The 16,251-nt window shown below is 39.4% G+C and overlaps 1 protein-coding gene across 7 annotated transcripts in view; it reads left to right on the top strand.

Annotated features, from left to right (window-relative positions):
• LOC107225915 (glutamate receptor ionotropic, kainate 2) overlaps positions 1 to 16,251 on the top strand; it is a 251,204-nt gene that overhangs the window by 213,466 nt on the left and 21,487 nt on the right. For all 7 annotated transcript variants that reach the window (XM_046744598.1, XM_046744601.1, XM_046744596.1 and 4 more), the window contains exons 6-7: positions 6,454 to 6,595; positions 10,247 to 10,414. In XM_046744598.1, coding sequence (XP_046600554.1) covers positions 6,454 to 6,595; positions 10,247 to 10,414 — 310 coding nt within the window. The remainder of the gene's footprint in view (positions 1 to 6,453; positions 6,596 to 10,246; positions 10,415 to 16,251) is intronic.

Raw genomic sequence — 16,251 nt, 5'->3', positions numbered from 1 at the left:
CCCGGATCGTGTGCGTTCCACAATTTACAGCGGTTTTCACGGAAACCGGCGATTCTCAAGCTCTCAAGCATCGGTGGAAAGAAAAAAGAGAGAAAGAATTAGAATTCAAATTTATTTACCTCGAAATAAGTCCCCTAAAGGGGGATGAGGATGAAATTTCGAATTTGAAAAGTTCCTAAACCGTTTGATTCAGAATTATTTGGCGGTGAGAGTTGAAGTGAAGAGATTGAACTTTGAAGAAACAACAAAGCTTCGAATGGTCGGAAAGCCGACGGATCAAACTCCCGAAATGAAAGATTCTGAAAATTCAAGTTACGATTTAGCAAAGTTTCGAGAGAGTAAAATTCCGATGGTTAAAATATACTGTAAAAAGTTAACATATTAAAACATACACACCGATAGAATGAAAATAACATTTCAATGTAATAAAATAAAATAAAGTACAAAAGTTAAATAAGTACAGAATTAATAAAGAAACGAACATACTGTATACAAATATACCAGTGAGGGATATAAAGAAAAAAAAAAAAGAGTAACATAAATAAGTAATTAAAGAAATAAACAAATAAATAAATAAATGAAAATTAGAAGAAGGAAGAAAAAGGCCAACGCTTAAAGTGCAAATGAGGCTAGATAATAAATAGCATTGTAAGAGAGAGAGAGAGAGAGAGAGAGAGAGAGAGAGAGAGAGAAAACGAAACTGAACAATTGAAAAATAAAATCGCGAATGAAAAGTTGAAAAAAAAAAAACTGATTTTTGTTTAAAACACTGTGACGTGGATTTCCACGTGAAGGGATCAAGGCGCCCTTTGAGGTCGGTGAATTTTGACATACTTACCTGTAATTCTCGTCGACTGCAGTCAGCTTTCTGCGTAGGTACCTAAAAACTGCGATTTTTCCGACGTTGATAAATTCTGACACACGTCGTGTCGTCTTCGTCACGGCTTTGTGAGAGTTTTTCAAAATAACGAAAAAATTTAAGTAACTCGCGCGAAAAGTCACGGTCTTCAGAAGGGTTTTGGTTTATTAACGAAATTAACGAAAGAGCAAAAAAAAAAAAAATAAAAAATAAAATTAAAAAAATTTCGCGTTTACTTTTTCCTTCTCTCGAACCGTTATAAACTCTGTTACTTACAGACTTAGGTACGCGTACACGTATTTTATACACACGCCTACCACCCGCGGGCAAAATATTTTCGTTCTAAAATCCGTAAACCGAAATCGTTGAATAATTCATCGGCAGGGTCATTACGGCGTAATTGAGTTTATAAAATTTCCGTAACGGTGTTCGGTAAACCTGACCCTGCATCCTCCCCCCTCTTCCATCACACCCCCCACAACGGATCGACGTCGCGAAGAATTTTGCACGCGGTATGTATAAATCGACGAAAACAAGCGAAAATTTATTCCTGAATATTACGACACCGTAAACAAAGAAGACATAAAACTAAAAAAAAAAAAAAAAAAAAAAAAAAACAATTTTTTTTCATCAATTTCACCAAATTTTAGTTGGAAATCAGCGATTTTATTATATTTTCCTTCCGTTCGGTTTTCTTCGCGCACGCGTGATCTCGCGTTAAAATATAACCGCATGAATTTTAACGGGTTCATCGGATTTTCAGAACCCTCGAATCAATTTCCGTATACCTGTATATTATATGCAAAAAATTGCAATATAGCAGGTGTTATAAAACTATGCGAAAACTTTGCAGAGATACTTGCTTGTTCGTCAAATTTTCCGAATATCCGAGCACAGTTTCGAGGCCGGGGTTTTCATCGACGCATACTTTGGGTTACGGTAATTGGTTCGTCAATTAGGGGAAATAATTAGGATGAAATTTGCGGAACGTATAGGGAGAAATCGCTCGGCGAGCAATCATTACGCGTGCGCTTCGTATAAATGTTGTATCTGATATAAAATTGATGAATATATTTTTCAAGAAAAATTTCCAACCTCTGTAACTTCTGCGTTACTTTTTTTCTTTTCTTTATATGTATTAAATACAAGGGTGTGTAAAAAAAAATAAATTCAAGACGACTTAATGTTTATAGGCTAATATCTCTTAACTGGTTAGAGTTGGAAGAATTCCATCTCCATCCTAGTTTATCGGTCAAGCCGTCGGGTAGTGAAAACAATTTTTAAATTTTCTCATTTATTTTTTTCCGTATCAGTCGAATGGAAAATAGCAAAAAATAAAACTGGCACCCTTAGACGTCAATATATTTATAGGTCATATTCGGTTGAGATAAATGCTATACCGAAATTTTGATCCGCGTTTGAAGAAAAAAACCAAAAAAAGAATAATTTTTTTTTTTCGGCACACCCTAATTTACACACATACATACAGAGGAGGCGACACTGTTATGCCTGCCGATATAAGAAAGGTTGAAAAAAGGAACGAGGCGACATGAATTTGCGAGAAGATCTCGGCCAGACGTACGTATGTATATATATACTCACCGGTCTCCTTAAGTCGTCTCATCAAAATTGCAAATCGGGTTTCTCCCCGTCTGGTCTCTCTTCTTTTTCATCCAAATGTGACCCTAGACCCTCGACTTTTGGCACTCGGTCCTCGACGGGGTCGAGCATCCTGCTCCTGGCTTTAAAGATAAGCCGGGGTCACCTCTTCGCGGATTTTGTTGTTTGACTAAACAGAGATTCTTCGCCCTTCGCCTCATTCTATACAAATTCATCCTTCGCCGTCATTTCTTTGCGATACGTTGAGGAGTTCATCGTAATAATGAGTCAATGAGTCATTCGAGTAGAGACTGTAACTGAAATTAAAAAGTTTCACTTTAATTTTTCCGGAACCCTGAAGTTGGAATTCGATAAAAATTTGAGCTCAGTAAATCAATTGACTTTAACGTTGCAAATGTTTTTCTAAAATCAATCGTAGAAGTCTATGTTTTTTGTTTATTTTTTGTTTCTTTGACACGATTACACCATGGACTGAAAATAGTTTGCAGATATTTTTTCATCCGAGTTTGCTGAGTCATTTAATTCATTACCTGAACCGAGTAGACTATCATTTTTATTCGTTTTCGGTTTTACCATCGTTTGGGGTGAAAATGAACTAAAACATATCGCAAAACGAAGAAGATCGGTAAGATGCATCTCACGCACTTACTTTAATAATTACGCGTTACAGTGTGAAAATGTACTTGACCTAAGTTCATCTGGCATTGTAATATTTCCATGGTAAATATATCCAAGAGTTTGAGCTTGCGCTTTCAAGCTATGCAAAACCAAAAAAGAGTGAGACAAAGCATCATCATCGAGAAATACCATCGTGTCAACGTTCCAAAGATTACGTCGGAGAGGTTGCTTATTGATTCGACGCGGTTACTTAGGTGAAACTCTTAGGTGAATGAGAGGGGTCAAAGGAGTTACACCGCAGCTGTAACAGACGCAGTGATTTATCCCGAGGATTAGCTAACAATAACGATCAGGCGAAGAGGGACAAAAGGGCTGGCGGCGGGTGAATTGATAGTTGGCGTGTGCGGTTTCCGCGAGTGCCAAGAGAACCGAGTACAAACACAAGCGCAACGCACAGAGAGAGAGAGAGAGAGAGAGAGAGAAAGAGAGGGGGGGGGGGGGTTGTGAAGGGGGGAACGAGGGGGGAGGGATGCTGTAATTGTAAGAGTCCATTGTTTGCCTGCCACGCTTCGCGAACTTGGCCCCCAGGAATCAGCCCGAAGCGTTGGCGAAAAGTTGGCGGCAGCCCCCCTTTTCCTTCGCCCTTTCGCTCGCCCCCCCCCCCCCCCCCCCCCGTTTGCTGGATGATTACGAGCTTCGGAAAGTACAGTTTCATCCCTCGACGATCTCCCGGAGCCACGGTGACTAGCTAGCGACTTAGTGCCTTGCCAAATGCGAAATCTATATAACGATTCCACCCCCGATTTTTGCGAAACCATTCAGGGCTATTAACATTTACGATCTAGGAACGATGTCATCCTTGATCTTCATCACCCTCACCCATCCGGTATTGATCTTTTTTCTTCATCGTCGAACGGCACTTTGTGCACTATGTGTATGTATATAGGTATATATTGGCTATCTCAGCAAGTTGCACTTCCGATTTCCGGACGACGATAATTTCTCAACTCTACACGCGAATTGCTCTTAGCTTTTTCCTTCCGCATCCCGGTGAGATGAGGAAAAAAATTTGGAACTTTTCTAGCGATCGGATCGTAAAGTGAATGGATTTAATGTAAGGAATTTTGAAAAATTTACGGTGTAGATGGTGAGAGGTGAAAAAATTTGAGATCGTGAAAAATCAGAGAATCAATAAAACCGAATTCTTAGATGTGGGTTTCAGACTGAAAGAGGTTTTTTATTTGCCAGCCTTCGGATGGAGAACGAATCGAACTTTCGGTCTAATTGTGTGTATTGATATAAACAAATCCTAGCAGTGTGTGCGAATTTTCAACTTCAACGAGTGTTTAAGAAAACCTTAGAAATATTGGTATGAAATAACCGTATACGGTACTCAGGAATTCAAAAAGTTACGGAACTCTAAATTTTTGAAACTGCAACACCATCGAGATACTGGTTCAACAAAATTGAAAGAAGCTTTCACGATCACGTATAGCTTGAAAGCCAAGAAATTGCAAAACTTCATAGACACGCCTGTTTGACAGCTGAAAATAATGTCAGTACATAATAAATAAAATACGATTAATAAATAAACTTTCATCTTATCTACCGAATAGGGGGATAAAGAATTTTCGAAGCTTCCTGTTGATCCATTAAGCTTTTCCACAGTTTATAACCACGAGTAGTAAAAAAAAAATTTAAATTGTTTCTCGAGAGATATTCCCGTTGAATAATAGCGGGAAGAAAAGTAATTCGAGGACTTTATCAATGGGTTCTATTTCCCCGGTGGCGATACGTTACCCTCGGTGTATTTCTACCTAGCCGGGCAGTCTTGATGCGCCATTAATCGCGAGAAGCTGGTTCCCTTGTTCCATTAAACAAGAGTGCATCGTTTGTTTAGCAATTTCACCCGCGATGCAAGTGGGACGGAACTTCGTAACGGGCGATATTCAAGCTGATGGCTCGGCATTGCGCAACTTTGCATTATCCTGATGAAAAATGAGCGAAGCTATGTCGCGATTGTCGCAAAATATCCACCTTATCCTCCATATTTCAGGCCTCATCTGCCACGATGTCAAAAGTTATCGATTCCCATTGCCCTCGAATTCGGTTACGTCGCAGCTTCTGGCATCTGGCACGTGTTCAATTCTGCTTATGGATTTTTCAACATCGTTAACCCGCCTCCACCCGCTCAACTTCTTCAAGTTTAACAGCGAATCAAAAACAATCTGCATGTGGCAGCATTGGTATTATGACTTGTCAGAATACCTGATCAATGTTTCGATAATCGTTTCAACAACTTTTTGCAATCCGTTTGCAATAAATCCAACGAGATTTACAAAGATTGATGAAATCCCGATCGGATTTTTGGATATATAATGCAGGAAGCAGGATTGGGGAAGAAATTTGCAGACTTGCGATCAAGTCTTCGCATTTTATAGCGTCGAATTGAGTTCAACCACTGAAGCGAGTCCTTTGTATAAACTTTCGCACGTTCTCTACATACCGCAAAACTTGTCAGCCCTCGTCACGGTTATTAATCAACCAAGCATCCGACGTGAGCCACTAAACAACAATTATTACTGTTAATACTCGAGGCCTGGCGTTCAACGTGATGCCTGGTTCAACCTCTGAACACCCAAGCTACTCGACTTTGATCATCGCTTTGAATTTAAATGAAATTTTTGTCTTAGTTGTACTGAGAAAATTATTCGAAAATTTCTTATTTCATGTGAAAAAGTGTATCATTATTGTATACAAATTTTTTTTTAACTCAGATTTCAGCCTCATTCTGTAAAGCTTACAAAAATCGTGGCGTTTTATCCTTAGCTTTGGATCCTGGGCGTGATTTGAAACGAGTCAACGGCGCAAAACGAACTCCAGAAAAGCCGTGATCCGTCCCTCGGGAGGAATTACGAAAGTAATAGCCTTAGAGTGCGATTTGACCAGTTTTAGGTATACGCAACGGCCCGAGGACCTCAAGAATGCGACGAGGATCGTCCTGGAAGAACGTGCCCGTAGCTAAACGGGCGTAAATTCATTCCAACGAACTATCCGGTGAACCGTTGGTTAAATCCCCGTGTTATATTGCATTTCCAGAACATATTCTCCACCCGAAACTGCCAAGGTAACGCGCCAAAATGCGAATGCCGGTGGTCTCAGACCCGCCAATTTCTTCTGCAAGAACGCCTGGCTACGAAATCGCGCAGATAACGTTCACGACGGTTTTGTTCATTTCTGGAAGGACGTGACGTCAAGTGAAGCCAGATTCTTCCTCTGGTCTTGTCGCGGAACTTGAAAGCACTTGGACTCGAGCTTTCAAATTTAACCAAACAATTCCTGTCTTGCTGTTTCAGACCGCTTCTAAAGCAGATCAAGAACTCGGCCGAGTCTCACATAGTCCTTGACTGTTCTACGGACAGGATATACGAGGTCCTGAAGCAGGCGCAGCAGATAGGGATGATGAGCGACTACCACAGCTATCTTATAACTTCTCTGGTGAGCGTCTAACTGGGAGAGTTTCAGTTTAAAAAAAATTTGACACAATCCCGGGTCGCCGAAGGGTCATTTGCTGACGATGAAAAAAACATTGAAACAGTATATTCCGCATCTAGTGCGCAAAACAGGCTATTCCCGCACTAGTGCGTAAAGCAGGTGATTCCCGCACTAGTGAGGAAATCTGATATTTTCCGCACTCGGTTAGGAAAACTTAATCTCCGATTTTGTTGAAATTGGCGTCTTCCATTTGAGAATCTTTGTTACTTTGAACGTTTCACTTGTTCTGAAGGGTGACATAGGTTTGCCACGACTGCAGTCTCGACTGCTGCAATTCGTTCGCCGCGGCAGGCGTTAATTACCCCCGTTGATTGTCCGGAGGTCGCGAGATAGAAAACGATTTGCACAAGGCGCGATGAGAGGGTCTCCATCTCTATTGTCTCGAACGGGTATACACGGGTTGATCTTGCATACCGGTGTTTGTCCGTGCTCAATCGCCTGCCGTGTCATCGCTTCGACTAACACTCCGGGTATCGCCAGCCGGTCGAACAAAGCGAGGAACTACTCTACCACAAATTTCCACCCACCGCTTGCTCATTTACATTTTAATGGATCTAAATTGAAATTTAGTCGAGTAGGCTGTCGGGGTTAATTTCAACGCCAACGTTCACCTCTCTTTGGAAAACTGCCAGCCGACATGTTTTGCCATATTTTCTCAAAATCACCCCCGGCTTTTGTTTTTCGTTCACCGATTCACTGGTGGACTCGAAATCGATGGTTGGTTCGAAAACTGGTGAATGCTAATTATTTTTTATTCAACGTGGAACCTTGGCACCATGGCGTCCAATTGGGTAAAGTTGATTACAAATATGAACTCGGAATTTCAAGATTCGAAATTGCGGATCTAAGATACTGGACAAAATCCAAAAAGTCCGTTCATTCAAACGAAACTCGGTACTCGGGGATTTTCGAGCTTGCTGATTACGAATCTCAACTCGACATTTCAGAGTTCGAAATGGTGGATCCAATATAGTGACATCGAGTGACCAACGGTATTTTATCATGACTGATACCTCCATGTTTAGTTGGTGAAATATAACCACGATTTCAGAGTGCTCTACGGTGAGGTTGCGATAGGACGTTACACTCCAGTTTTCTTTTTACTTCCACCATTGATTGGTTCCTCTATGTCGAATTTTCAAATTTTCAGTTCAAATTCGTAATCAGTGTCTCAAACAGCATGGGCATACCGAGTCTGATGCAAATCCGTTACAAATTAACAAAGATATTCAAGATGCCATCATAAAAATCATTACCAGTTGTGGCACTTCCTTTCCGGCCATACAGTAGCCATTACCAGTGAACCAGTTAATTACTCCCATCCTTGAAATTATGCCTATCGTTTCCAACTCGCCAATGTAAACTTGTGTTGTCGTGTCAATTTTGCTCTTTAGAAACATCACAATTCGATGAACATCCATACAACATTACAACTCTCATATGCTGTCCGTTTTCAATTTTTCTCTCACTTCGCCCAAAGAAGATATATCTCGCATCTCCCAAGTCCAATTCACTCTTAGTGTTTCACCTCTTCTCCAAAAGCTTGTTCTATGCTCCAAGTTATCCATAGTTCTTCCAACCTCACCGAGCAAACTCGTTGCACCGTATCAATTTTGCATCACAGACACATCATCCGGACCATAATATCATTTCTGAAAATTCATCCCATTCCTTCACTCCCGGGTGTTCTCTTTATCTCACGTTTCCCGAGAAGTTTCTCGAGTCTTCCGTCTCATAAAAGGCCGCCAGGGACACCAAATGTGCAAGCACGCAAACACGGACGCACAAGTGACGGTTATACGAGGAGCTTAGAATTTTAGTTGAGACGTTGAGACGTCTCGAAGGGGGGAGGAAGGGGGGGGGGGGCAGCGACGGAAAACCGATGGTCTACATCCATCAAGTTGGCATTCAGTTCGTGCCGTGTGTCGGCCGATCCGAACCACAAGCTTCCGCTCCTAGAAATGAGATTTTTTTTCCAACGTGGTTCGAACAACGTACAAGCCCGGCGATATAGACAACCCTCTAACAGGGTTAGCCGCCTTTCCATTAAATTGTTTCGCGCGGGACGTTCGGAAAAAGACAACAAGTTGGGTAATTCATTCGTCCGTGTCAGCCTCTTGTTTTTTTTTTTTTTTTGTTTTGTAAAAAAAGAGAAGGGAATGTTACTGAACCTTTAGCTAGTACCTTTATCTGGTATAAAATTCCTGGCACCTTAGGTCGTATAACGGAGCGATTTAATATTTTGACTTGAATTTTCTTTAGGGGTATTCACTTGAGGGGAAATTCTAACCCTATGATACATACGTGCTAAATGGCTGCTGATTGTTATTATTGCTTTTTTTTTTGTGCATGGTTTTGGATAAGAAGTGACTTCCCACGTCGAAAAATAATTCGTTATTTTTTAATGAAAAAGAATTTCGCAAGATTCATGCTTAAAGATGTTTGAAATAGTCGATAGAACATGCGAAAAAATCGGCAAATCTTGATATCAGGTATTGATGGAGGAGATACGTTTTAAAGTAAACAAAAACTACTGAGAGACCGTTTTTTGCACTAGCAAGCTCCTCGATTTCACGTTTCATGACTTTTACTGTCATGAGCTATAGATCTAGAAGTAACGGGAGTAGCAGGAGTGAGACGGGAAAGTCAAAAAAAAAAATTCACACTAATGTGGTTTGTATACTCATATAAATTTCAGACTGCTATGAATAAAAATGAATATTTTTTTTCACCTGGGACATCGTTTCTTATCCAAAAACCATGCCAAAAAAAAAAAAAAAGAAAACAATAACCAGATACAAGATAAAAAAGGTCGCAATAATAATCTATAATTTTAAGATTTTACTTTTTCAACGTACATTTTCGAACTTTCAACTTACGAAAGTCTCGATTAAAAATCCTTAGTTGACGAACGATCCGAAAGTGCCAGCTAAAGGTTAAATCACCTATAAAATAAAACGTTTAGTTTTCACTAGATAATTACGTTCAATTAAGGTTCAAAGAACTACTTCCGACCATTTTTTGACTGACATCAGCTGCGTGTTCCTGTGTAACCATTGTTTTTCAAAAAAAAAGTTTTCGGGTTACTTTAACGAAAACACAAAAAAAGAAATAAAAAACGTCGACGTCTCGAGGATGGCTCAACCGATTTTGCTTACAACGAACTAAATTCTGGACTTTGTTGATCTTGTATTTTTTGAAATAAGAAAAATTTATTTGGCAATGTTTCATGGGTGCGAAACGCCTCCTAGCGGAAAGTTCTTAAGCTAGCCTCATCAAGGTCAGCCAAATTGACCTCTTATCTTATTTTTTTTTTCACTTCTGCCTTCTTGTTGTTTAATGTAGAAGGCTCGCTTGTTCCAATTTCGGAATTCGAATATTCCGCAAGCGGTGTACTTGGATCTTATCTGTGAAAGGGAGGAAAAATTTAATTCCTGTGCAGATCGTTCGATCGATGTTTTTGAAATTGCTTAGAAATTTTGTTGCTCGTCGATGCCGATCGGCGCGAAGGTTCAAGTCGAAAAGCCCGCGGCGGCGAAAAGTATTCATAAAGGAAACGAGGAAGAGGCACTAAGACGTTCCATCCTTTTGCAGGACCTGCATAGCGTTGACCTGGAAGAATTCAAGTATGGCGGTACCAATATTACTGCCTTCCGATTGGTTGACCCGGAAAAGCCGGAGCTTCAGAAGGTCGTCCGTGATTGGATCTACGGCGAGCAGCGCTATGGCCGAAAGCTCGACATGGGCCAAAACACTAATAAGGTAGGAAATGGGCTCGGGGTGAAAAGAACGAAACACAGGAAAAGTTCCATCTCGTTTGGCTGACGGTGTGAATCCCGCACAACGCGTGGTACCTACCAGTATTGCAAATTGAAACGGAAAACGGTCGAACAATAATTCCGGTCCAAACATGTTAGTACAATGATTCAAAAAACAAAAAAAGGAGGAAATGACTTGGAATTTTGGAAAAATCTTCTCTCCGTAACTGTAATTACACTGTTGGAAAAATTTAACAACATAATGTCCCAACAGATCGACTTTTATTCAAGTTATTTGTTACATTTTAAGCTATGTTATTATTATTGGTATTTTTTCTTTCAGTGTGTATTACATTCTGAAATGGTTAAATCAATCCAAAAATATTAGTAGACCTGATGGGACATTTTTTTTTTTTTTCTAACCGTGCATATATTGCAAGCTTCGCGATATTTTGACTGAAAAAAATCTTTCACCGATTCTTATATAAACATTGCGCTTGTAAAAAAAATATGTACATACATTATAACTAATTGAACGAACACATCGTTCAATTGAACGAATGAAAGAAAAATGTCGATATATTTTCTTTTAGCAGCATCGTTTCTATGTGATTTTATTTTTTCGAAGGGTTTTACTCTCTCATCTCATTTTTCTTTGCATTTTATATGAAAAAGAAGGTGAAACTCGCCGTGCATTCACATCTGCGTTACACCGGTCAAATTAGCCGATGCTTTTCCGCTAGATGCATATCTACACAGGCATAATATTTTCATACACACGTACGGATGTGCACGTATCATGCAGATGTTCAGTACGGACGTTATGTTGCTGCAGCCGGTGTAGAGACGGAAATTGCTTTCAATATTTGCCCGAGTGAAACGCGACTTCAAAACAACTCTGCATGTAATATTTTGTACGTGTTACTTTTCGTAATTTACGCGCAACATCCGCCTTCGAATTTGTAGCTGCTCTCCTTCCGTATACACGAACGTAAAAACATTCAACATGCAGTATATGTTGATTCGAACTTTAATATAGTTTACAAAAAAAAAAAAAAAAAAACACGAAAAAACAAGAAAAAAAGAAGGAAAAGCGCGCGCAGATAGGAATTAATCGAATGTTTTTAAAAAGCACGGATTCATTTGTGCCTGCTATTTATTTCTTCTCGTTTCGAAATTTGGAATTGTGAGAATTTTACTTAGATTGATGACAGAATTTTTTCTCGATATTCGTTCGAATCAGAAAATACCGTTTTGACATTATGAATTCCGTGTATGTAAGATTTGAAACTATTTTTAGAGGTAGATATCATGTTATACGTCGTTGTTGGCGGATAGTTTGTAGAACGGAAATATGTGTAGGCATTACAAAAGCAAACCGACGAATAGTATAGCAGTGGACTTTGCCGTTGGAACATGAATTTCCATTTAATGATTAACGATCGTTGGTAAATATAGCCGAGTGAATCGAAGCTGCGTTTAGCGTTCTATCACATTGAGAGAAGGTGATACGGGGGTTTGGGGACTTGTGGGTAAATTGAAAAGACGCGATAATTGGATATTACCTATTCAAAAGCCCGGTGGAAGTTCAATTTCCTGTTTTGCTTAGCGGCTGCGCTTCGCTTCGCTTAGGTATTCTCATAAAAATGCAAATACCGCGTGAGGAGCATCCGAAGAGCCAAATAAGCGCGTCGAGTTTCATACGTGAAACCGAATCCGCAGCAAGGAGCTTTGAGCTTGTAATCAAACGAGGATAAGTCAAACGTTAAGTAACAGGATTGTCAAAAAAGATTACCTTTTTTCAATAGACACAATATTTGGCATTAATTTTGGGAAGCTCTGGTTCGCCGGGATTATCGAAAAAGATCAGCTTTTTAGAAACAGACATGATATTCAGCGTCGATTACAAAGACCTGAGAAATATAAACTTCAATTTCCCCGTAAAATAATAACGTTTTTTTTTTTTTTCTTTAGGTATTCAGGTACGATGAATTAAACTGTAGCGGTAGTTATTTTACGTCACATCGAGAGGTGTTTTTATGCAAGATATATGCATTTTTACACATTTTTGAACAATTTTTATGGAGAAATAAAATATAACGAATACAAAACTGAATGTTTGGTTATAAAATGAACAGCGTTAGTTTCAAACAAGACTTGAGAGACTTGATTAATCGAAAAGACTTGTGATATCTTATTCTACTTTCTTTAAAACTCATGTTCGATCTTTTTCTATCGTACTTACGTAGCTCTAAATATGTTTAAAATCACCGTAAACAACAACTAGCGAAGGTGGATGGATATTTAAACATCAACACTACCGTAAATACGTATAATCGGCACAGAAATTGGAAGTTAACTCTACTGGTACTAAGAAGAAAGGAAGAAATAAAATTCTCAGAAAACTTACGCCATAGAATTTTTTGAATGTTTTTTTTTTTCATATAATCGTATCAAATACTCATAGAAGTTATAAATCAATTTTGTCAGGGGAAAACCATCGCAGGCCTGTGTTATCTTTCACGAATTTCGGACAGTTCTATTTCGCCAGTAATTTCGAAAATTGAATAAGCTCGAATGACGCCAATCAACGCTCGAAATTCGAGTAACAGGATGATTGCGAAAGCTCAGCTTTATTGCAACATAAACGAATTTTATCGTCAGTTATATTCCACGAATTTTCGAAAGCTCTATTCCGCGATTAGAATAACACGAAATTTCTAAACTTGAATAACCTCGGGTCAAGCCAAAATAAAATAACCACACTCGCGACGTAATATCAGTGACATTTTCTGGTTTGACGGGGCCGAAGGTTATTTCTTTTCAAGCGATTAAATTAGGCGTGTAAGCGCATCTCACGGGGGTTGAAAGCTCCGAAAATCGCGCTTGCGCTCCGGCGTTGCTCGCAGCGCGAGAGTGAAAGCTTCGCCAAGGGTTAAGCCAAACTCCCGGCAGCTCTTTTGCCGTCCCGCAACAAACTTGCTTGACTTCGGCTGCTAAACTTGATAATTAAGCACGAATATCCCCCATCGCCCATCGCGAGTTGGGATACGCGTATACATATTCATGCTCTTCAACGCCGCGTCGAAACTACCGGGTGTCTCGTTCCTGGATTCAAATTTATGTATGGCTGACGGTGTAACATCGCTGCTCAAATGTCCTGATGGTGATCCGTCACACGTGGATCCTCAAAGTTTGACAGGAAAAACGAGAGGCTCAACTAACTTCCGGATAGTCGAAAGTCCGCGGAACTTTCACTTCGGGGTAAGAATGATCAATGATAATTCACGTTAGATTGAATCGATCGCTTTCTCTCGATTAATCGAGTACAATGAATTATTTTTTCTCGCGAACGGTTTTTGTCTTCTTACTTTCACGAACGAGGCGATACATTATCAATTTATGTGGCTAAAGTATCAATTGTTATCATTTTCTTACGTACTAAGATACCTATTTGATAGTCGTTCCTCCAAGAGAGTCGTTGACCAAGAGAGCCGCTTCTTGCGAAGATAGACGAAACTGATAAAGAAACACACGAGGTGTAAAACTCTCATCGCCTCTCTTTTTCACTATTTAGCGGGTATATTCGAATCGTTACATTGCAAAATCTCCGAGGCCATTTTTTCGAGTTGTAGTAAAAATCAATAAACTTTTTCATATTCTGAAAATGATGAACCCGATAGACGAATCGCCTACTCCGTGAAACAGATGCACATACAACCCCCTCGATAAGTACATAATCCAGTCAAGGATACGATTCAGGATGAGGTAATTGCCTATGCAGTTTGATCTGGATCAGCATCCTTCCTGCAATCGGCGCTGGGTGAAATCGCGTCGGAAATGGAGGGAGCCCGATGAAATGGGATGGGATGTACGCATACATCGAGGGGTGGAAACCCTGACCTGATTGATAATGAGGGGTAGATTGGATGGCGCGACGACTGCATCACCCCGCATTTACACGTGCAGCGTGCAGTTATCTAGATTTGCATCACGGATGTTCGGTCGATATATATTTTATATACCGGTAGAAGCTCTCGAAAGTTGAATATCAACCGCGCATGCGCGAGTTTTATCGGCTGTTCGCGCAGGTTGGCCAACCCGAGTTTCAGCTGTCAAACTTTGTTTCTGGCGGCGATGTAGTTGATACGAATTTTCGAGGTTAGAAGCTCAAATAATTGAAGTAGTTACTCGGAAAGGTTTTGGAGGCATTTGTTATTGGCTCGGAAAGTCGATCCTTCAAAGAACCTTCGGAATTTAATGCTTATGCTCTTTGAAAATTCAAACGTACACATTTTGTGTACGTTGGACGGCCTGCATCTCAGACAAGAATATCGCTGCTGGAAGATTTCGCCGGCCAATGAGATTGAATTATTTGGCGCATGCGCGGTTGATTTTCAAGCTTCAAGAGATTGCCCCGGTATGTGTATATGTGCATGTATCTTGACGAAGAAGTGAACCGATATCGTTAATCAGTCTTCAACTCGCTCGAGACGCGCTCGTTGATCCCAATTCTGAAACTTAATGAACTCCGCTCGCAAGCCTCACTTGGAGATTCAATAATTCTATATTATTACCTGCATCGCATTCGTTTGTTTTAAGTGAAAATCAAACACGACTTTTACACTTGGAATATTGAAAACCCAGTTTCTCAGCGAAAACATGTTCGATTGATACGAAATTTATATCGGTGACTGAGAAAAATTGAACGAATGGCACGAGACTCTTCGATTTTCCAAACTCAAATTTTTGTTTTACAGATCATGTATCGGCAATGCTTTGTAATCAATAATAGTTGTTTCTAGAATTTTGTTCGATAAATGTGGAAAAAAACGGTGCCTCATGCGAACGATTGTCAGATACCCGAGATAATGAGATCAATACAAATGTAATATTTTCAACCCAACAACGGAGAAGTTAGGTTTCGAAATAATTGTTTATGAAGTATCAAATTTTTCTCCTTTTCTCTAATCCCGTACAAAAATAAGTACAAACAATTTATAAATCAGGACCAATTTCAATTTCTCTCTCTTTTTTTTCTAATTTCACATAAAAATACGTACAAAAAATTTGTAAATCAGGACCAAAAATGTTGCCTGTTAGCGAAAAAGATTCACCAGATCGTTACTGCAGCAGCATCACACATAAATTTAGAACTAATGCATAAAGTTTATACGCACAGGACGCAGAAAAATTTATCAGTAGGTACACGAATTTAATATTATTTCACCGATGCTTATTGTTCATCTGTTATACGATTGTAAAAAATTCCACCCGACCAGCTCGCTGACGCTAATTTATTTAAATTCTCATATATTCAACACGCTTTTTTTTTATTCGTTATTATCCTTTCTCTTTCCTGTAAGAAATCAATCTCAGTCGATATTCTTTTTAAAATCAGTGTAGATAGCAACGATTTATTTGCTATCGAGAAAATTTCATTTGTTTTTAAAAAATAAAGTCACCAAACGTATCGTTCAATACATCCAATGCCACAAAATTTGCGTTAAAAATTTTTGCTCTACACTGTGATAATATATTTCTTTTTTTTTTCTTCAAATTCTGACCTCGAGTCGTTCGGAAAAAGTAAATTCAGAACAAACGAGTTTCAGCGATACGATAGATAATAATAATTCACCCCACATCGATATTGCGACCGTTATTTTAGCCCCAACGGCTAGTTCTTATCTCGATACAAACATTCGGTGATATTCGCATCGCGGCATCTGTTGCCCGGATGTGATCGAGAGGGAAAAGAAAGAAAAGAAAAAATAATAAGATAAAAAAATAAAACGGAAAAGGAGAAAGAAAAAATTACGAAAAAGGTGAACAGAAGTGTGA

Source organism: Neodiprion lecontei, chromosome 7, assembly GCF_021901455.1.
Source record: "Neodiprion lecontei isolate iyNeoLeco1 chromosome 7, iyNeoLeco1.1, whole genome shotgun sequence".
NCBI classification, from domain to species: Eukaryota; Metazoa; Arthropoda; class Insecta; order Hymenoptera; family Diprionidae; genus Neodiprion; species Neodiprion lecontei.
The sequence above is the reverse complement of the archived record's forward strand: the minus strand, read 5'-3'. Positions and strand labels throughout refer to the sequence as shown.